The sequence below is a fragment of the Haemaphysalis longicornis genome, unplaced genomic scaffold (assembly GCF_048455015.1).
Source record: "Haemaphysalis longicornis isolate Haplotype H1 unplaced genomic scaffold, Haemaphysalis longicornis Haplotype H1 scaffold_5, whole genome shotgun sequence".
Classification (NCBI taxonomy): Eukaryota; Metazoa; Arthropoda; class Arachnida; order Ixodida; family Ixodidae; genus Haemaphysalis; species Haemaphysalis longicornis.
Genome location: NW_027526385.1, coordinates 64,907,743 through 64,929,068, shown reverse-complemented (window position 1 = coordinate 64,929,068; position 21,326 = coordinate 64,907,743). Strand labels below are relative to the sequence as shown.

At 47.2% G+C, this 21,326-nt stretch overlaps 1 protein-coding gene across 1 annotated transcript in view; it reads right to left on the bottom strand.

The window, feature by feature from the left end:
- LOC144139267 (putative cytochrome P450 6a13) overlaps positions 1-8,101 on the bottom strand; it is a 66,895-nt gene extending 58,794 nt beyond the window's left edge. The window contains exon 1 of the mRNA XM_077671673.1: positions 7,946-8,101. Coding sequence (XP_077527799.1) covers positions 7,946-8,025 — 80 coding nt within the window. The 5' untranslated portion in view covers positions 8,026-8,101. The remainder of the gene's footprint in view (positions 1-7,945) is intronic.
- Between the last annotated feature and the right edge of the window lie 13,225 nt (positions 8,102-21,326).

Below are 21,326 nucleotides of genomic sequence, written 5' to 3'. Positions count from 1 at the left end.
GTGTGATGAAGCAAGGGAAATGGGAAGGTTGCGTACGCGAACGACGCCGCTAACCACGCAGGGGGTCCGCTCGGCGCCGCCGTGACGCCAGCGCCAGCGTCAACTTGGAGCCGAGATTCCATTATTCGTCGGTTTTGAAGCCGGAATGGCAGCATTTAATGAACATTGACACAAACAAGATCCAAACGGCTCCGTTTTTTCAATGTTTGGTGTAAAAGAGCGCGTAAAGTGGCGCATAATTTCCTACCACAGTCTACGAACACAGTTTAAAAACACTTTAACACCCTGGTGACACTTTTTCCCCCTTCGCCGGACTGCCATCTCTACAGGATCTAAGGACCGAACACTTTTCACGGTGTACTGTGCTTATTTTTTCCAAATATTTTACGATTATGCGCCAACTCGCTAAACACAAAGCTATCTCGCATTGCTGGGGTGCATGCAGGTTAGACCGTGACCCTCAAAAACGAAGGCTGCAACAATCGGTTCCCTCACCAACAAAAATATCTGCCGAAATTCACATAATCGTCTCCTAATGGGTAGAAATCTTCTGCTGCAGGTCTAGATTGTTAGTTTTTTACAGCCTGACGTTACTATAACAGCCAAATACGTTGGGTTATTTTATTGTTTCTAGGTGCTGTTTTGTGTTTTTCTCCAATGATGCAAATTTATACCGTTATAGAAATTAATTGCCTTTCCTTGGCCATTTTTATTTTTGCACAGACGTGGGCGTCACACGGTTTTCTCATTTCGCTTTCGTTTGCGGCTTTTTGCGTTTAGTCTTTGCTTTTTCTTTGGAGATGTATGAGGAGCATATTTTTATTTCGATGATGATGATGAGGGTTGGATGCTAGTGGGCCCTAGGGCAAAGAGCGCCAAAAAACAAAAAAGGAAAAATGAAACGAAATCCATTTTTGTGCGAATACAGGGCGTTATATGGTCCCGGCTTTGGAGTTGCTCGACAAAGAAAGGTAGGCATAAAAAAGGCGACGAAACCCTTCGCCTCTTAATTAAAAACCACAATGCAGCCTCCGATTCACTCATTGCTACAGCCCGAACTAGTTTGGGGGGGGGGTGGGTAAGGAATAAAACTTAGACGTGGCTTCCCATTCAACGGCGAAACCTTTATTGCCTGTTTTGTCAAGATCCGATGTGCAGAAGGCCTACGCTGGAAGCGAGCCCCATCGTATTGCTTACAGTTCTCCCGTACCACGTAAAGAGGATGCGGCAGTGAAGATGACACCTCCCGTCACAAGATCACGATGTACTCATGAATTTTCATTTGGCTGAGGCAGTGAAGGAGTCCGATATATTTTTCGGAGGATGTTATATACCGCCAGTAAAGAAAAGTAAAAGGAAGAGATCTTGCACCACCAAAAATTTGTCATTTTTTAGTCTATTAAACCGACAACCTTCTGATTTTTATTATTACGTGATAGCATATCGATTCAGTGGGCGAATAGCCTCAGCCAAAAAAGGGCGAAATGGAGGGGTAAGGTAGGATGCGGTGTTCAGAAAATTCCGTTCGGTGTTGTGACAGCGAAACACCGCCCGTGGCTACGCCCTGGGCTGAAACCTCAAAGTAGCGCATCCTCTTCCGCCATACATTCTATTTACGTATGGTGCGCTCTAACGTCCACCATTGGGGCCCCTGAGAAGTGTTGGCGCCCACGGAAGTGTGCGTCGGAAGAAGTAAGGAAGCAGAAGACTTCCGCGGGACGAGCAAACAGGCGGGAGCTCATCACACATGAATCCAGAAATAGCACCACAAGCATGACGCCAGTAGAAATCCGCGTGGGTTAAGGACAAGCACAATGACCGACGGACGAAGAGTTCAAGACACACGTGGCTGAAACCTAACGTTCAAGCATGAACAAGATGCAGAGTTAAAACAACAAAGGTGGAAGTTAAAGGTTACAAGCTTGGTAAAATGTGTAAGGTTTTCGACGGTAAAACACGCAAGTAGTTCCAGGTGTCTCTTTAGGTTACATCTTGTTTTTGAATAGCTAACACACGAGCTTTCTAGAAGCAGAGACGAGTGCAGCACATTGTCTTCTTCGCAATGATGAGCCATGTACTGCCCTTTGTGGTGATGCTACCCCAAAGCAATAGCTGCAGTTATATCGGTAGTCCTAAAAACAAGACAGTAAACCCTGATTTCACACTCCCTTAATCTCTAACTTGTGACTACTATAGCTCGTAAACTGTTTTAAACGGTATCTTGTGCAAAACGTCGCTACTGAAACTTTAAAAATAGCCCAACTTCACTGGCTTAAGGTCATGAACGCTGATATTAACATTGAAGCTGCATGATGTTCCCTAATCGCAGCACTTAGCCTCATGAAACTTTTCAAAGCCATAATGTCGATTCCCGTTCGTGACAGTTCAGTTTCGCTGTGCTCCACGGCACTCGCCATCCACTGGAACCATTTGTTACTTTTCGACTTGGAACCCTGCCACGAGTTGGAGGCGTGAGCACTTTTTGTATTTTAAGGGCAAAATGGTTTTAAATACGTATTTTGTGTTTGCTATCTTAAAGACCAAGCATCCATGAATCCTAAAATAAAATAACAATGCAAATTTCACTTATGTCTGGGTGTCATTCCCAAATAAGTCTGTTTTATTTCCTCAACAATGCCGGCAAGTATAGGCACTGCCGCCATTTGTAGTTTAGCAATACTTCGCCTGTGCAAGCGTCCCGTTTTAGCATCCATTTAACTCGCTCCACTTGCGCTTGGCGCTTCCTCTCTATCGCTGGGCTAAGCCATCTCCACGTCGCTGCCCCCGCGTTGCCATGCCTTGCCCCGTGAAAGCCTCGAGCAAGTACACCTTCACCGTTAATTCAGAGCGCAGAATGCTCAGAAAAGTTTTCCACTGAATTCGTGCAGGATCAATATTATTACGTGAAACAAAAACACTTCCACAAGAACCTTGTCTTTGCTGATTGATTGATTGTGGGGTTTAACGCTCCGACACAACACAGGCGATGAGGCGCGCCGTAGTGGAGGGCCCCGGATTAATTTTGACCACCAGGTGATCTTTAACGTGCGCCGAAATCTCGTACACACGGCCGTTTTTGCTTTTTGCCTCCATCAGAAAAGCGGCCGCCGCGGCCGGGAATCGAACCCGCGACCTCGTGCTCAGCAGCGCAACGCCATAGCCACTGAGCCACCGTGGCGGGTACCTTGTCTTTGCAAGTGCCTGCCTATCACCGTAACACCAAACGTGAGGGCTCCAAGTCGAAAGGCGCCGCGTGAACACGTGTTCGAGGAAGTGGCAAGAGAACGCAAGGATTGAACTTCATGCGACCGCAGGGTACCGGGGGTTCGCAATACAAATGGCACTTAGGTCTCTTTTGTCTTGTTGGACACAAGATTGGTCTTTAAAACATTGTCCGCGTGTAAGCTCACCTCGCTGCAAATTTCGACGAAAGACGATAGTCCTCTGCCGGCCCTGCCACGTAAATGCCTGTCTTCTCTCTCCAGCCTTTCTTCCACGCTTTGCCGGCCACCTTGTTCCTCCAACGAAAAGCACACTGCAGGTTTGCTCAATTCAATTCAGTTTTCCCGCGTTCCACCGCTACCGGGCAATCCAATGAAGCCTTTCATTGCTGATCGAATCGGAAGATGCCACGAAGTGTACGCTCGGGCACGAGCTTTTTTCTATTTTTGGGTCCAAGTGTTTTTTCAACGTGTGTTCTTATTTGATATCGCAGATATCAAGCGCATATCGATTTTCAATTAAAATAACACTGCCGAGCATCGTTAATGGATTGTGTTTCGGCTCACATATGCGTAACTTTTTTTTTTTTGCTCAACAGTGTTGGCGATTTTGAAGTAGAATACCCGATTTAGTGGTTTCGGAAAGTTTTGCGTGTGCAAAGTTCTTGTTTCAGTATTCTTTCATTTTTTGGCCAGGTGGCTGAATTGAGGGGCAGCCAGAAAGCCAGACAGACAGACAGACAGACAGACAGACAGACAGACAGACAGACAGACAGACAGACAGACAGACAGACAGACAGACAGACAGACAGACAGATTTAAATAGCCCAATACGGACTACCGTCTTTGAGAGTCGAGAATCTACGCAAGCAGCTGCCGAAAGGTAGTGGAGCGCCACCCGCAAGAGTATGCGCAAAGCCCGAAAGCTCACTGGGCCGCCTATCGTAAATTCATGGGTGTTCGATTCCTCAAAGGAATTGATATGTGTCCAGTAAAGAGAACGGGAAACAAATAGCTCGCCTCATGTGGCGGGCCCTTTGGAATTGGCCACGATGACGTAAGTTGAGGTCACTACATTACTAGGGAACTCTGGGCGCTTTAACGAAGGCTGTCTCTCACAGCCAAATGGTTTTAGCAGGGGTTTAGGAGCTTCTTCGGGAATTTAAAAAAAATATGGTGTGGCAGAAACACCTTGCGGCAAAGCCAAATTTTTCGGGAATGCTCAGTAGAAAACTTCTGTAACTGTTGTGTTATGGGAACTTTCCCAAAATGCATTTATAAGACATTTGGCTTCTACGATGACTCTATGACTGCTCCCAGGTACATTACATACTCTACTTATATACAATACAATATACAATACAATAACTATACAATATTGCTCTCCACGGCCAATACGCGGGCTTCTACCGGGAGGAAACGGACAGGCCCTTGTTTGTCTTTTGGGATGAAACTAAAGCCTTCCCAGATTTTATGAAGTGATCACGAAACCATACGCACTGCTATTGCTAAATGGGGAGAATAGTAAAGGCATGTATATCCCCTGACCATGCGTGTGATGCATATGTTATACAGCTTCGCTGGTCCTCGACCTCCACAGATGCTGCTAATTTTTGCTACTCCTTGTTGTCTTTTCCTTCCCAAATGGGCGCCATGTGCGACTCAAACCTAGGTACCTACATGCTCTAATCTAGTTTGAATAAAATGTGTCGCCTTCTGCTTGTTTGAAAGCCATTTCCGGTCAGCGCAAATATAAAAATACAGAATTCTCGCGATAAAGGCTCACGCCAGCGACATGTGATTATACAACACATTTTCAGTGTATATTGGTTCGCGGAAGTCACAGATAACAATTATTTGTGATGGGCAGCGCAAATAGGTGAGAGCAAAATTGAAAGAAGCACCCGTGTAACGCATGAGATACCGCAAGTTCCGCTGCTCGACTAGATCGCATAAAAAAGGGTAACACATGTGGAGGGAAAGCGACATCATTCGACCTTTTAGTCTAGAAAGAGCTTTTCTAAATCGTGGGGCAAAACGAGCACACGTGGAGTTGAAACAGGTCGCACAGCCTGTACCGTCACACAACACACTGATACTGAAACAGATGATACCGAAAAACAAAAAGAAAAAGCAGAAATCGAGGCGCTGCCAGTAGACCTGCCGACCCTACGGGGATAAAATAGGGTTTTAGCAAAATTCCAATCATCCCGCAAAAGTCCACCACCTACAGTATATATTAGTCTACCTTAACATCTTGTCCACTGGCGTATACCCCCCAATCCTTCCTCTAGGAGATGCCCAACCACCTGATCTACAATCACCTGATCAACCTGATTAGCCAACCACCTGATCTACAAAAGTTGAAAAGTTTCACGCAGGAAGCCAAAATACAAAACACGAGTACAAGCACAGCTGCAAGGTATGAACCAGGTAATTGCACGCATCCGGCGCTACACTAAAATGGTGTCAACTCCACTAGACGCGGGATGCCCGAAAAAAAATTTCAACTCCCCTTTCGCCTCACGGCAAAGGTGTGTAAAACGCGAAGCTTAAAATGCGATTGTTCAAAGTTTGAAACAAAATTTTAAAATCCAAGCAATTAACCCAAGCCTACCATCCACGATCCACAGCCAAAGTCCAAATCCATCTGCCAACTGAACGCCTACTCCCACGAACCTAGATCAAAAATGAGCGTATCCGAATTTATTTGCTAGGTTTCCGTTTTTGTGAAAGTAGGTTTTTCTGCAGTGATTTTTGTTCTGGCGCCTGGCTCCATCAATGAGATACAAAAAGCTTCGCTTTAAAAACGCAGGAAGCAGATGGCAGTGCGTGGACTGACGCAAGAGAGGTGGACAAACACTAAATCGACATGACATTTGATCGCGAACCTACTATAGGGCCGCGAAACGTCGCAATCGGGAAGAGTCGCCCTTCAAACTATCATCATCCTCAGACTACTCAGGTCCACTGCAGAGCGAAGGCCTCTCCCAGTGATCTCCAACCATTCCTATGCTGCACTGCTCGAGTCTACAGTTTACCCCCGAATTTCTTTGTATCATCCCTCCATCGGATTAATGGCCTTTTCCTTTTCCTAGACCCACATTGTGGCAACGATGCTACTATACGTTGCCACGTATAGTTGCCACGTTGTGGCAACTACACCCTTGGCAACTATACTACTTAGAAAAGACTGTGTGCTCCCTGGTAGTCACATTGATCCAAGAAGTGCACAAAATGCCCACCAAACTAAACGGAGAAACACGTACCAATGAGCGGGAACGCCGTTATTCTTGTGGACCCAAAACTGTCTCTTTGCGATCACGGCACGCGTAGTCTACGGATACTGAGCGTAAGACCCAGCCATCAGGAGCGCAACTTAGACTATCTATTCAAACCTTGCCTCATTTCGACCGACCGTGCTGCCCGTGAAATAGCCGGGTGAAATTTCGGTGCCCACAACGTGGTGTGGCGTTATACGCAAACGAAGGCAATGAAGTTGGGTGAGTTAGAAGCCAGGGTGCAACTCAGGTTACTCACAAACACATGTGTACTTTCTTTGGTGCGAACCTGCAATGCTAGAGACTCGTGCCAGGTCGTTACCTTTGTACGAATCATCAGGGAAGATATAATAAAAGAAAACGTATAGCAGAGTCTCCTCATCGATGGCTTTATTTTGCAAACGAGCATACACAAAACAGGCTGCATACGGGATAGAAAAGGTCCAGCTTGTATGCTAACCCATTGCCACAAATCGACAGAAGACGGGCAAAAACGGACTAGGGAACCGATGGAAGCCTTCAAAGTGGGCCTCGAGCGGAGGAGACGATAACGTTTGTCGAATTACAGCTGCGTACCCAATAACTCAATGTTCCAGACGGCGTTCCATGGTGAACTTCCATTGCATAGATATGTGGGATGCCACACCATTTTTCATTAACGGGATGCCGTGAAATTTGACAGTAACATGCCTTCGATTGTGTTTATCATACTATTTTCTTTTGAACAAACAATGTGTTCCTACCTTCGGCAATCATTTGGTAGCTATTCGCAATAATTTTGTCGACACATTGGCTAGCATACTTGAGAAAAAGACAACACTGAAAGACACGGAGGCTGCAGTCACAAAAGCTCTGTGCTCAGCCCTTCCTTCTGGTTCGCAAATGCGTAGCTCTTTCGTCTTACCACCACGGAGGCAATCCTGTGTACTGACGGCGCAGGTCTATTAATCAGCTAAAACCCTGTTGGGAGCCCAAGGTATTTTTAGTGAACATGATGTGACAACGTTACATTGGTTCTCTACAGTCAAAATACGACCTTAAATAAACAGAACGAATGAATCTAATATTTTCTTTTTACGTCCGTTGGGTGCACGGTTGCCAATACGGGGGCGCATTTGTCATCACGTTGTTCGAAAAATTTCAAGATTCCCGTTTTCACATCAACAATTAACGAATTCGGTCCCATTTGCCCACTCAGGCGTTCCTAATTGTCTCATTTTCGTTCTATGTTCAATTCAACAAGCCACTCTTTACCGATTTCGATTAGCTACACGCAGAGCAAGGGCCTCAGTTCTGGAAGCCTTAGTGCCACAGTCAGCGTAAGGGGGTTTCCCGCATAGTCGCCCCCTCGCTCTTGGCGTAATCTCGGAGGTTAGAGTCACGGCCTCCGAACGAGACGGGCAGCTTTACCATGCATTCTAAACATGCATCCACAGGACTCACCTGAGAACCCAACGGTATAGCCCGTAAAAACCACAGGTTACGAGAGCGGTAACCCACGCCCAGAAGTATTGATTGAGCATTGCGTGTGTTGCGTGGGACTCTCCAGCTGCCGTAGTAAAACGGACCAGACTCCGTCCGTGGCCGACTGAGCTGTGAAGCGAGCTGGGCGACAACTGTGACTGTCACGACGTTGCATCCGCGTTTATTTTGTGCATGTGTTTCGGAGTCAAAGGTCATAGCTGTGCACAGGAAAGGCAGCTGGCTTAGCTTCTGTGTATTTTTATTTTTTTGCGATATTCTCTTCTCTACGTTTGTTCGAACAGTTTGTCGTTCGCATTTTCGTGGAAAGGCATTTTGATTGGGATGAGCCGTTGCAGTTTTTGTTTTTTCAGTTATCATCGGAAACGAAAATGACTGACGGCACATGTGCAAAAACAAGGCCGCGAAAGGAGAGACGTAAACGTGACGTTGAGGTGGTGTGCCGCTTTACAGGGGAAGGAAATGTGCGCATGGGCGTACCGGTAATTCATCAATCGTTAAAAATCGAAGCGGGCAGTCTTCCTTGCTTAAAGTAATTAATAAACGTTCATGCCGGCGTATATTGGCCGGACAAACGCCATAAAGGTGCAAGCTTCCAACGCGTTACCAGTAAGCCCGTTTTTATTTTATTAATGGAGGTGGGAATTTTATCACTCTACTAAGGAACCTAGGACCAAGACATGAAGAGATGAAATTTCGGCAGTACGTTTCGAATACGGGTAAAGGGTCACTATTTCTGTATTTCTGATAATTAAACCCCTAAAGGAGTACTAACACAGAATTTTGAAGGCGATATAATTTCGGCGAGGGGTTGGTATGAACCCACACAACATCTGCAAAATATCAGCGGCAAATACTGCATAGATCATATTTAAAATCAATTTTAAAGTGTGCGAAACGCAACCGAGCAGCCAGCGGAGGACCTCGCCCCATCGATATTCCCTGGATGTGGAGTATGTAAACAACATCCAAACACGTCACGAGTTTGTGTTGGCCGCTTCCGCACTGCCGGCGTTTGTCGGCGGCTCGCCGCTCTCGAGCAACGATCGATCCCATCGTTGCGGCGGAGGCGCCGGAATTTCGTTGGCTCATCGGGCAGCTGGCCGCGACCTAAGTTCCACAGCAATTTCAGGCACTTTATTTTTATTGGTTTTTGTTACACTGGACGTGAAAACACGGCGGGGACACGAAAAGCGCACTGAGTGAGCAGCACGGTCGCTGCGCAGGCGCCGGCCACGGCAGCGAAGTGGCGCAGGCCGGCGCATGTAGCTCGAGAGATAGCTTGTTACCGCTGCACAAAATGGGACTCAAGTCCCAAACAAGGCAGCACATACGAGAAAGGAGTTAATGATGCGGTGGCGAATTGCCTTAAAACGTCATCTGCACCGCTTACGAGAGCGGCAATCGAAAACCCGTCGCAGTGTCAAACTTAACACATCTCTAGGAAGACCTGTTGGCAGACCGGTCGGCTGCTCCAAACGCGAGCCTCCCCATCATCTCGAGCGTCGCGCCTAGTTCTTTAACCGCGGCAGAAATTTGCACTCGTGGCTTCTGCATCACGTCCACGATCGCTTTTAATTAAGCGGCTTGCGATATCAGTACGTAGGGGCATTAGCAGGATCTGTCCCCGATGCGGAATCGACAGTGCTACGGCAGCTCTGCTCCGTGATATCCGTCCGGCAGCCACATGGGCAGTTTTTTTTTTACTAAATCTACCCTTTCGCGGCAGCTGCTGAAACCGAAACTGCAACTGGCCGCATTAAAAACGTCACTAATTAGACAACCGTTTCGTGCTGAACCAAATCAGGTTTCTACATATAAATAGGTCATTAGCTACTTAAACAAAAAACAAGATGCAAAATTTTTGTGTCATTGCCCTTCAAGGAAGCAATACGGAGAAATTGTTTTCATTGATTTTTGTTTTCGCGCTAGCTCGGGGAACTGTCGAAGTGGTCTTTTGCTGATTTTCTCAGGAGTAAAAGAAAGAACAGCAGACTGGGTTTGCACTAGTTGCGTTAGTTGCGCGCGCAGTGTACAGGCGTGCAATAAGCTTGGACGAGAAGAGAACGATTACCCAAACAAGTGTTTTAGCGTTTGCTTGCACAAGAACATGCTCGAAAGCTCATCCTCATCGGTTGTGAATCACGCCCGCGCCGTTCGCGTTAGTAAAAAATCACGTTGGCCAGCATCAATGTAAGGTCCCACCTGTTGCAGTTTCTTACGCGCTCATTGACATTGTGCAATCGTCGATGCTGGCGTTGTCCGTACCACAGAAGGTAATGGTGTCGCGAGTATGTGAGAAGATGGTGGGTAGCATAATGTTAACTGGATTTGCTTCTACACCCGTGCCAGGAATTGGTCAAAGACAAGTCGCCCGCCGACTACGAAGATCCGTGGCGTCAGAAACACCCAGCCCCAGCCACCAAAGAAAGTCTCGAGGTTAAGAAATTATAGCCGACTGCATTGACACATTTACATTAATATGTGAACGGAGTATACATCAGCATGGGATCAGCTAGACCGAGGAGGAGGAGGAATAAACTTTATTTATGCGAGCCTTAGGTGCTGCTGTCTGGGCACCCGCCTGGTGGGGGGTTTCCTCTAGTCCGGGATACCCTGGCCTGCACTGGCCACCCGGGCCCTCTCTACCAGGCTACGCTGGGAGGAGAGGTCGGAGCTGGTCAGTTGTGCCACCCACTGCTCGTAAGTAGGTTGGAGATTGGGAGTAAGGGACGGGGTTTGTTGACACCCCCATACCAGATGGTATAGGGTGCCAGGATGGGGGCAGTATTTGCAAGATGCGGGGTAGAGGGTGGGGTACATTGCATGGAGTAGGGTATTGTGGGGGTAAGAGTTTGTTTGTAGTCGCCGGAGTATGGTACCTTCGGTTCTAGATAGGTTTGGGTGGGGTGCTGGGTATTGTTGGCGCCCGCGCCGGTAGTGGGCGAGTATATCGGCATATTTTCTCAGGGGCGTGGGCTTGAGGATGTCGCCATCTTGAAGTTTGTCACCCTCTCGGGAAACGGCCCGGTGTGTATGCGCGCGGGCGGCGGCGTGTGCCGACTCATTTCCTTTGAGGGCTTCGTGGCCAGGTGTCCAGACAATCTGTAGTTCAGGAAGTTGCTTAATTTGTTTTAGTATAGCCAATGCTGGTAAGGATATTCGTCCGATCAAGAAATTGCGGCATGCAGCTTGGGAGTCTGTCAGTATTACTGTGTAGTTTTCGCAAGTGGTGGCAGCTAGGGCGATAGCAACTTCTTCGGCTGTTTCTATAGATTTTGTAATGCTCGTGACTGCGGTTAACTCTTTTCCGTTGGCGTCGGTCACACTGGCAGCGTGCGCAGGTGGTCATACTGCACATGGATTGCTCGTGCTCTTGCTGCTCGTCGTGCCTTGTTATAGGTCGGATGCATATTACGTGGGATTGGAGCCACTCTGATGTGTTGTCGAATTGGTCCGGGGATGCGTGTCTTCTCGTCTGGTTGTTGTGGGGTCGAATACCCTAGCCGGCGGAGGGTCGCTCTTCCCGTGGTGGTGAGTTGGAGGCGTGTGAATTGAGACATTCGGTGCGCTTCTTGGATTTCTTCCCACGTATTGTGGACGCCCAGTTGTAGTAACTTGCTTGTTGCCGTTTTAGGGGGCAATCCTAGTGCGGTTTTGTAGGCTTGCCGTATCGCGGTGTTCAGTTTGTTTTGTTCGGAGGGTTTCAGGGCTAGGTAAGGAGCACTGTATGCAATCCGTCTGATAAGGATGGCTTGGATTATGCGCAGAGTATCTGATTCTTGGAGGCCAAATCTTCGGTGAGAAACTCGATGGATAAGATGCATTAATTGTGAGAGAGTACGTTGGAGTGGCAAAATTGTTTGGGCACCCGACCCGTCTTTAGGAATAGTGAGTCCCAAAATTCGGAGGTGGGGGACGTTAAGGACGGGTTGATTATTGATGCTGAGTTCAGGATCCGGTATAGAGTTGGCGCGCTGTTTAGGTGTTCGTTTACACAGTGTAAGTAAGGCGGATTTTTCTGGGGCACATTCCAACCCCCGGGCTTGCAGGTATTGTTGTACTACTTGGATGGCACTTTGGAGGGCGTCTTGTTGGTCACCTATGGAGCCCGTAGGAGTCCAGAGTGTCAGATCGTCGGCGTATAGGGCGTGTCGCAGGTTGGGGATAGTTGTCAACAGAGGAGGTAGATCTTTCATACCGATGTTGAACAGTAATGGAGATATCACTGAGCCTTGGGGGGTTCCTTTAGGCATAGTTTGGAAAACGTCGGAACGGAGGTGCCCGATTCCCACCGTTGCAGTGCGATTGGTTAAGAATGAGGCAACGTAGTCGTAGAGACGTTGGCCGCAGTTAGTAGAGGCAAGACCTTGTAGGATTGCTTGATGAGTGATGTTGTCAAATGCTCCTTTGATGTCTAGAGCCAGGATCGATAATTTGTGGTGATTGGTAAGTTTGTCAATGATATCTTCTTTCAGTTGGAGTAGAACATCTTGGGGTGAGAGGTGTGAGCGGAATCCATACATCGTATTCGGGAAGTAACCGTTGTCTTCTATGTGGGGTGAAAGTCGGTTGTGGACCATGTGTTCTAGGAGTTTTCCAACACATGATGTTAATGAGATGGGCCGCAAATTTTTTGTATTCAGAGGTTTTCCCGGCTTGGGTATGAGGGTTATTTCTGCGTGTTTCCATTGTGGTGGTAGGGAGCCAGATGTCCATTGGTTGTTGATGTACTGTAGTAGGCTTTCGAGGGCTATTGGGTCGAGGTTGCGAAGTAGTTTGTTCGGAATTTTGTCTTTTCCTGGGGGGGTGTTTCTTGTGAGGTTACGCACTGCGGCTTCCATTTCGGCTATTGAAAAAGGTTCATCTAAGTCTAGATTGGGGGTACCGGTGTATGGTGGGATAACTTGCGTTTGGTTTGCCGATGCTGCTTTGAGGGGTTTCTCTAGTTCTTGTATGAGGTCTTGCTCAGTGCCCGGATGGTTGTGTATCAGTCTACGTAGTTGATGCGCCGTCGTCGATTTGGATTCTTTTGTTCCCATGAGGGAGCGGAGAAGATGCCAGGTGCGACGGGTTCCCAGGGTTCCTTGAAGTTTATTGCAAAACTCCGACCAGTTTTGTTGGCTTAAATTACGAGCGTAAGTTTCTGCTTCGACCGTGAGTTTGGCGATGCGAATCCGGAGCTTACGGTTTGTCTTGCGTTTTCTCCATCGTTTAAGGAGTCCGTTTCGGGCTTCCCAGAGGTGCAACAGGTGGGCATCAATGGCTGGGTTATCTTCAGTTAGCGCTAACTCTTTGGTATGTTTCGAGGCTTCTGTGAGGAGCTGTGCGGTCCATTCTTCTATATCGTCGATGGGATCGGTGGGGGAGTTTTCACGAAATTTTTTCCAATCTGTCAGTCTGGCCGTGCCGATTCGCTGCTGATTGTTTTTGCGGTGTGGGATTTGAAGTTGGATGATGTAGTGATCGCTGCCTAAGGTTTCGTCCAGGCAGGACCACATGGCATCGTTGATGTTAAAGGTGAACGTGAGGTCAGGGGAGGTGTCTCTTGAAACACTGTTGCCGATGCGGGTGGGGGTGCCGTAGGTATTGCAGAGGCAGAGATTATTTTGTTGTGCGGCTTCTTGAAGCCGAGTTCCTTTCCGGTTATTTCTCAGATAACCCCAAGCTGTGTGCGGAGCATTGAAGTCTCCGAGGACAACGAGTTTATGTCCTTTGGTGCGTTGGCGTACGTGTTTTAGTAGTCGGTCAATTCCAGAGAGGGATGAGGTGGGTGAGCTGTATATATTTAGAACGTAAAGGGTATGGGACTTCCGGCGGGGCAGCAGTTCGATGAATGTGTAGTCTATTGTGGTGGGAAGGGTATGTGCCTGCGCCGTTTGGGAGGCTTGGACTAGGATGGCCGTTCTGGATTTGGGGTCTGTGGTGTATGCTAACGAGAAAATCTCTCACACGCACTCGGTGATATAATATCCTCATCAAGCTTCCTTTGAACGGAAGTGTTACTACATCTGTAACCCGTACAAGCCCCTGAAACGTAGTTTTCCGGTTTCGACCTAGCCCACCCTCATGGGTCTAATCAAGATTCGGTAGTAATCAGCGTGTTTTGTAACGCATTTCTCAGTATATATACACCCCTTTGATGCATCGAATTGGGTTTAGTAGAAAAATGTCGGCATGTAAATGCAGAAACACTAACTTTAGCATTTAGCCCTGTGAAGCCACCAAACAGCGAAAAAATATAATTTTTTTAAGTTACACTCTCAGCAGCTTAGAAACACCTAATAATTGGAAGGCGCGGAAAATCCTGGGCGATACTTTAATCATGTTGTAGGAGATCAACAATTCTGGGTTTTCAATTGCCCCCTTGAGGGAGGTACATACTCGAAATAGTTTTAAGGCATTCACTACAGTATTCTAGGCCTGTTCAGATACCGATCTTGTTTTTGTGAAAAGAGGTACCCCATATGAATGTTTAATATCTCCTCAGAGAGAGAGATAGAAATAACTTATTTGGAAGTGGCTGGTGATCCAAGCCATCGAACAAGAGCCCTTGGGCTCTAGCAGCGTCCTCGGCCAGCTGGACTGCCCAGTCTTGATCCGCTGGGTCGGAGCTGAGCAACACGGTCTCCCATTGGTCCGCCTGAGTGATTCGGCGAGCGGGTGTAGCCGCCTGCGGGCAGGCCCAAAGCATATGGGCTAGATCTGCCCTTTCTTTTTTTTCATAACAAACCTCTAAGAAGGAAAGCTTTGATTGGGGTAAATTACGGGTTTTCAAGAATTTCTTTATAAGTGTTTAGCTGATTGATATTTAAGACCCTCCTTGCTTACAAATAATACAAGCAAAAATGCTTCACTACTTTTTCATGATTCTCATAAAAAACTTCTAAAATGAAGAGCGGGATTTTCGTACTTACACTCCTCACGAAATGAAATGGCTAACACTTGATATGAGCACTGATATCAGTTACAGGCTTCAGATTTTAGATGCGAAGCAGCTTATGGTCGAGCCTGTTCCCTCCGCCGTTGTGTGGGCGCCGTTGTGCGGCGTCCACACCCCCACTGCGCACGCCTGGCCAGGCACCGCTGATGATGATTGTGGCAGGATGCCCCTAGGGATTGGCAACCAAAGAATCCATCACGAGGTAGCTTCGCGTTCAACCACCGTCGTCATCTTCCCGTTGGAGAACCGTGAGTAGTATGCGAGGCATTCCTCCTCTCCTCTCCGACGCTCCTCTCCTCTCCGGCATTCCTCCTCTCCTCTCCGAAGCTCCTCTCCTCTCCGGAATTGCGCAACGAATGGCAACACCTGCGACTCCGCGCGCGATAATGCGAAGCTGCTTAGGGTTAGAGACGCGACGGTAGCCGCTGCATACTCGGCTGGGGGCGCCACTGTAGCTCCGCGGTAGAAATGACGCGCGCGCGCGCGCTCCGCTCCCCTCATTCTCCTCCCGCAACGCCGCGAACAAACTGAAAACTAATAGGAACTTGAGTCGACCCTATGGCTGCTTTGCATACTACTCAGGGTTCCCCTACGGGAAAATGGTGAAATTTTTGGGAGTACATGCCTATTATGACGTAGGAGCTCAATTAGGCTTCATTTTTATTACAGTCCTGAGGAAATGAAAACAATTGTCCTTGTGTTTGTTACCTTCGCTTAAAAGGTTCTCGAAACACCAGTTCCACTACAAATAAGCGATGCTGCTGATGTGTATCAGGAAAGGCCGTTTCATGGTATTTGTGATAAAACTGTTACTGAAGGTTATTTCTGACACCGGGTGTAGAACGAGGTTTTAAATTTTTTCCGACGGTTTTATTGAAACCCAAGTTCGTGTCACTTTAAAGGCCAAGTGCATTATGCTTTTTATAAGAAAATTACGGCAATTACATTTTGGGAAGGGGAAAGTCCTTCGAAGCTGGCGGCCTGGTTGGATCGGAAATTTTGGGAGATTAGCAATACTGGAGATTTTCTATATTGAATTATATTGTCAGCGGCCCGCTCCCTACGTCACAGACTCAGGACACACACGGTTGTTGAGCAGGGACAATGATGTTTTGTTATACCGCCGCTCCGCCATTTCCAGCAGAGGCTCTTGTGCGCAGCAGAGGTTGCCGCGCAGGAGCGCGCGCCATTGCGCAATGTAAGGGGAGGAGAGAGAGAGAGAGAGAGAGAGAGAGAGAGAGAGAGAGAGAGAGAGAGCAGTGCACACGACTCGGAAAGAACCGCTGTTGAGGGAGATGAGTACCCAGGACGGCTGTAACCATACTCCCCTAGCAGCTGGTAATGCTTCAGCGCGTAAACAATAATGTGGGAAAGCCAACCTACAAACAACAAGCATACAATGATGGGTTTGAAGTGTTTTAGGGGCTACTTAAACGCAGACATTTTGGACTGTCTTCATGTTTGTCTGTCTGTCTGTCTGTCTGTCTGTCTGTATGTATGTATGTATGTATGTATGTATGTATGTATGTATGTATGTATGTATGTATGTATGTATGTATGTATGTATGTATGTATGTATGTATGTATGTATGTATGTGACTTGATTCAGCCACCCGGCCAAAGTGAAACAGGAGCTGTGCAATAGTCTTCCATAGCCGTAACCAAATCTAAACGTCTAAGTCCGGTGTCAATGCTCATACCTGTCAACATTGTTGAACAAACACAAGACTCTACGCAGACATAAGGCAGAAAATCAATACCTCATTTATATTTGCAGTGTTCCTTTAATAAAAAATTTATGGATGCTTGGTTTTGATTGATTTATTTTATTTATGTATTCATAATGCCCCTAAAGGCCCTCGTGAGGGTATTGCATAGAGGGGACCGCAAATTAAATATTGCATGACCTGCAGAAAACAGTCGCCTGCTGTTGCCCGCGTTCCTTGCGACATTTAAGATATCATGCGGGAACAGCAACGGTAGGTTCCACTACATAAGTTCCACGCTCCTTCTTGGAACGCTCGTGGAGTAGGGAAACGTGGTACTATAAAGGTTGTAGTAGGGCGCCTCTATTCACGCGCGTCTCTGCCGTACGGCAGCGCTGGCATCTAGGCACCAGACTTGGAACAGTGGAACGTGGTAAATTTAAATTGACTTGAGCAAACCTCTAGCGTGCTTGTCTTGGGAGGAACGAGAAAGGAAGGTAACAGCATGAGAGGTGAGCGAGAAGGAGAAGGGAGGCATTCTCTTGGCAGGGCTGCCAGTCGACTGTCGTCTTTCGTCGACATTTGCAACAAAATGAGCAGATACGCAGACATTTTTACCTCCAAACACAAATGCATTGCTAGGAAGACGTCTTCAGCGACAATGTCACACATCTTACACAAAAATAGGGAGGTCCTAAGACCTTTTATTCGATGCGCTGAAAACGCGCAACTGAGAAAGTTGATGCGCGCACGAGACGAAGCCGCCACGTACCGACGAGCAGAGTGGGTAACCAGCAAGAGTAAATGGCAAGGCCCACCAGATGGCGAACCGTTTCCCCATGTTTTTGTTTTTACACGGGAACGAGAACTGGCGGGTTATACATATGCAGATTCGCTATAGAAACACCTACATTATGCTGGCCCGTACAGAGCATTCGCGAAAGTTGCTTTGCCACAGATTTTATTCGGCTACTTTTAGGGGCAAAGCCCCATAGGTGGTCGGAATGTCGGCGTCTCCTGTAGTCTCCGTCGTTTTATGTAGTCACTGTTATAAAACACCGGGACACTCGTTTTTAAACGCCTTGCGCAGGAACATTTCATCTCCGTGGGCAAAAACCGTACTAAAAAAAAACAACTCGACACTAGTTTTCAAACGCCTCTCTCTAGAACGATTCCTGCTGCAAGGACACGATACTTTTACACCATAGCTGTATCCCTCCACGCCCCAACAGTATCATCTCCGCGAGCAAAAACTCCAATGCCCCAAGAATACACTTAAACACTGACTGCCAAGGCCCTCCCCGGGTTTCACTTTAGCGGGGATATCCCGGGATTGCTTTCATACGTACGGAGCGTAGTTACGGTTAAGCAATGTCGGGTGGAGTTCTACAGTTTGGAAGAAAAATGCCAAAGCACCTGTTTTTTTCTTGGTCCATTCATGAATCACATTGCTTTTTACTCATTTATGTGATACTTACAAATGCCACAAAAGTAATTTCCGGGCATGAGAGTACAAAGCCTAAAAGGGCCAATGGAGATTCGGCCATATCTATACAATATTACGGATTACTCAGTACGTTTTATAGTTCTAGTTACACAATCAGGAATCGCCCGGGATTATACCGGTTGTGCACCATAAACAAACGCCGAGATGGGGACAGAGTGCTCCTGAGACCCATCTGTTGGTTGAAAACTCGCGATTTGTTGCTGAGAAAATAAATATTTTTAGTGGGGCATGAACCATGACTGATGAGGCCGGTGTACATGTTCCATAACAAGTAAACGGAACCATGTCTTGTGACTATCACAATATTTTGGCTTACTGGCTTTATGACAGCTATTGACAGTTTACAGAAAGCTTTCTGATTAAGGAGGACTAATTTAAGCGCACACTGATGCAGCCAGGCAGTTTCTGGAGGAACAAATTTCTGTGAAGTCTGGAGACCATGATCCAATTAGTTTTGATGGCACGTGTACATCAACAGCTGAGGGCCGCTGTGTGTCAGCACCCCAAAGTACGCCGCGTTTCGGCTTGCTTCACGGAGAGCGCCGTCGAAACAGCATAGTCTTCAACTACGCCTGCCACGTAACACCGTACCCTCTCTCCCAGTTCCCAAACTCGCATTCTTTCCCTCCGTTCTCTTTCCTGGCACGATTATTTCTATGGACATTTGCTCAATTTATTTCAATCTTACCGCATATGAACTTTGCGCGTGCCGTCTGTAGGGACCTTTTTTATTTCAGCCTCACCGAAGTCGTGTCAACATGCTTGACATGTGTTGTTTTAGAGTTTAGTTTTGTTTCGCCTCTCGTCGACACCATTTAAAGCCGGTGCCTTGTGTTTATTTGAGGTAGTAAAAAGCAATACAACGTATATTTCACGTTTAAGGAATGATGGTGCTCCTTCTTAAACAATAACACTCTGCCTCAAATATACTGGCGTTTCCTTACGCTGAATTCTGCGGACATAGATGGCCTGCGGTGGCAGTATGGCGGTAGTTTTCTGGGCTTGGATAGGTCTTGCCTACGCTAGCTTCGGTTGAATTATATGTCGGTCGGTTGGTTGAAACTAGGGTTAGAACGAAAGCCGGATGGACTGCAGACAGACAGACAGACAGACAGACAGACAGACAGACAGACAGACAGACAGACAGACAGACCAAAATACTTGCGTTTAGGTGGCTCGAGCAAAACCGCCATCATCAAAAAATTACTCCCACCTCCCCTCGTGGGAACCCCTGTGTAGATGCGACACATAGGGGGTTCCGTTGTTGTTTCCGTTAGGTTGATTCTCCCATCGCGTAAAACGTGCCGTGAACCCCCTGCCGTGGCTATGACGCAACATGGCGCGGCTATGACGCAACACAATCCACTTTAATCCAATCCAATCCAAATCCAATCCAATCCAATCCAATCCAAATCCAATCCAATCCAATCCAATCCAAATCCAAGCCAAGACAAGCCAATCCAATCGAATCCAATCCAATGCCCCTCGCGAGAGAGTGTTCGCTTTCGGAGAGGAGAGGGGGTGAGCGGCGGAGGGGTGTGGACGGGCAACGACAACGCCTTATGTAGGGACAAGGCGAGTGAATGAGATGCCGTCGCATCTAAAACAGGCTCGGTGCTTGTCCTACACTGCGAAATGAGACGGCAAACTGCGCGCGTGCCAATTGTGTGGGTACTCTGTGGCCCCAAAAGTGGAGTGTGTCATAATTTACACTTCTTGGAGGAGGTTCATAAAATCGCTTCCTGACGAATCATTTATCAAACGTCCATAGTAGCAGCTGTAAAGAAGCATTAGATTGGTCTGAACTCCGTCAGACAATCGACTATACATTGAAAATATGTAAGATAAGCTTTAGGCAGCCACGAGGTAACTTGCGCAATTTCGCCTCGTTATCAAGTTTCGCTTTTGTCAACGGCGTGTCATGTATACTAGAATTTCCCTCGAAAACATTTTGTGTCCGATCTGTATCCTGGATAAAGCTAAGAAAAGCCGGATGAAACTTGAGTATAAGCGCGTATGTTACTTTTGGGCCTTACCACTATTGCGATGTCGCTAAGCATCAAACGGAGCCAACACGCCTCTGTGAACAAGCCCACTCCACTGCGTCTTACACACCGCATAGTGCTTTTGTGCGCGTGTTGGTGCGATTCTCCTGGTTAGAGTCTGAGATTGCGCTAGTTGGAAACACGTGGCTCCTTCAAAAAAATTGGCTACGATTCTCGCTGTGAAGGTGCCTGGAAAGAAAGCTTTAAACGACACCCACGACAATTGCCCATGCGACGTCACTTTAATATACACACGTGACTGTACAGACCGCAACAGCTTTGTCTATAACAGCCTGCCGCGGCCTGCCGCGGACTGCACCGGCGATGCCTATCGGTGGCGACGATGTGATACCCATAGAGTTTCTTACAGTACACACTAGAGAGGAATCTGGCGCTAGCGTTTATGCGGCTCACATCAAGGTCGTGTGTGTCGTCATAGGCCGCCATTATACATCGCGCTCGCCTTAGTTTCATCATTGGATTGGATTGAAACGTTTTAGTGACCGCAAATTTAAACAAAGTGCCACAAAAACGCGAAGAATAGTGTTCAATTATGGAAGTGGAAAATAAAAACAGGTTGTTTTAAAACAAAAAAAAAAAGAAGTAAAGCGTATTTTTGCCGGAACGGTTGTGCCTGCTATTCCGCAGGCCATGGTTGTAGTTACGAACAATGTTATTATTTGGGGGGAAATCATTACAGAATGTAATTTTATTAATTTTACCATTATTTCAAATAATAAGTTGTTTGAAGAGTTTGGAAAGTTTTTTGAGCGTGCCTATGAAAACGTTGCCTTCGTGGTGAACCGGTGCACCGCTACCGCCACCTAGTATAACAACAAAAATGAAAAAGTGGTGTTAAACAGTCGTGGACGATGACAAGATAGGACGCATACAAGCGCCCGTATCTGCCGTATCTTGACTTCGGCGAAGTACGTTTTGTTTCTTCTTTTCGTCGGCTACAAATTTCGCGGTGGCATATTACCCGCTCAGTCATACGTCCTTCGACTGCGGCATGAGCAACGTCAGGTACGATCACGCATTGCCTGCTGTTTCACTGAGCACGGCTACCACAGAAACGGGATGATTTCGGCTTCCTTGTAGCTCGTGTTAAATCTACCGCTGGCTATGCGCCAGTCATGAT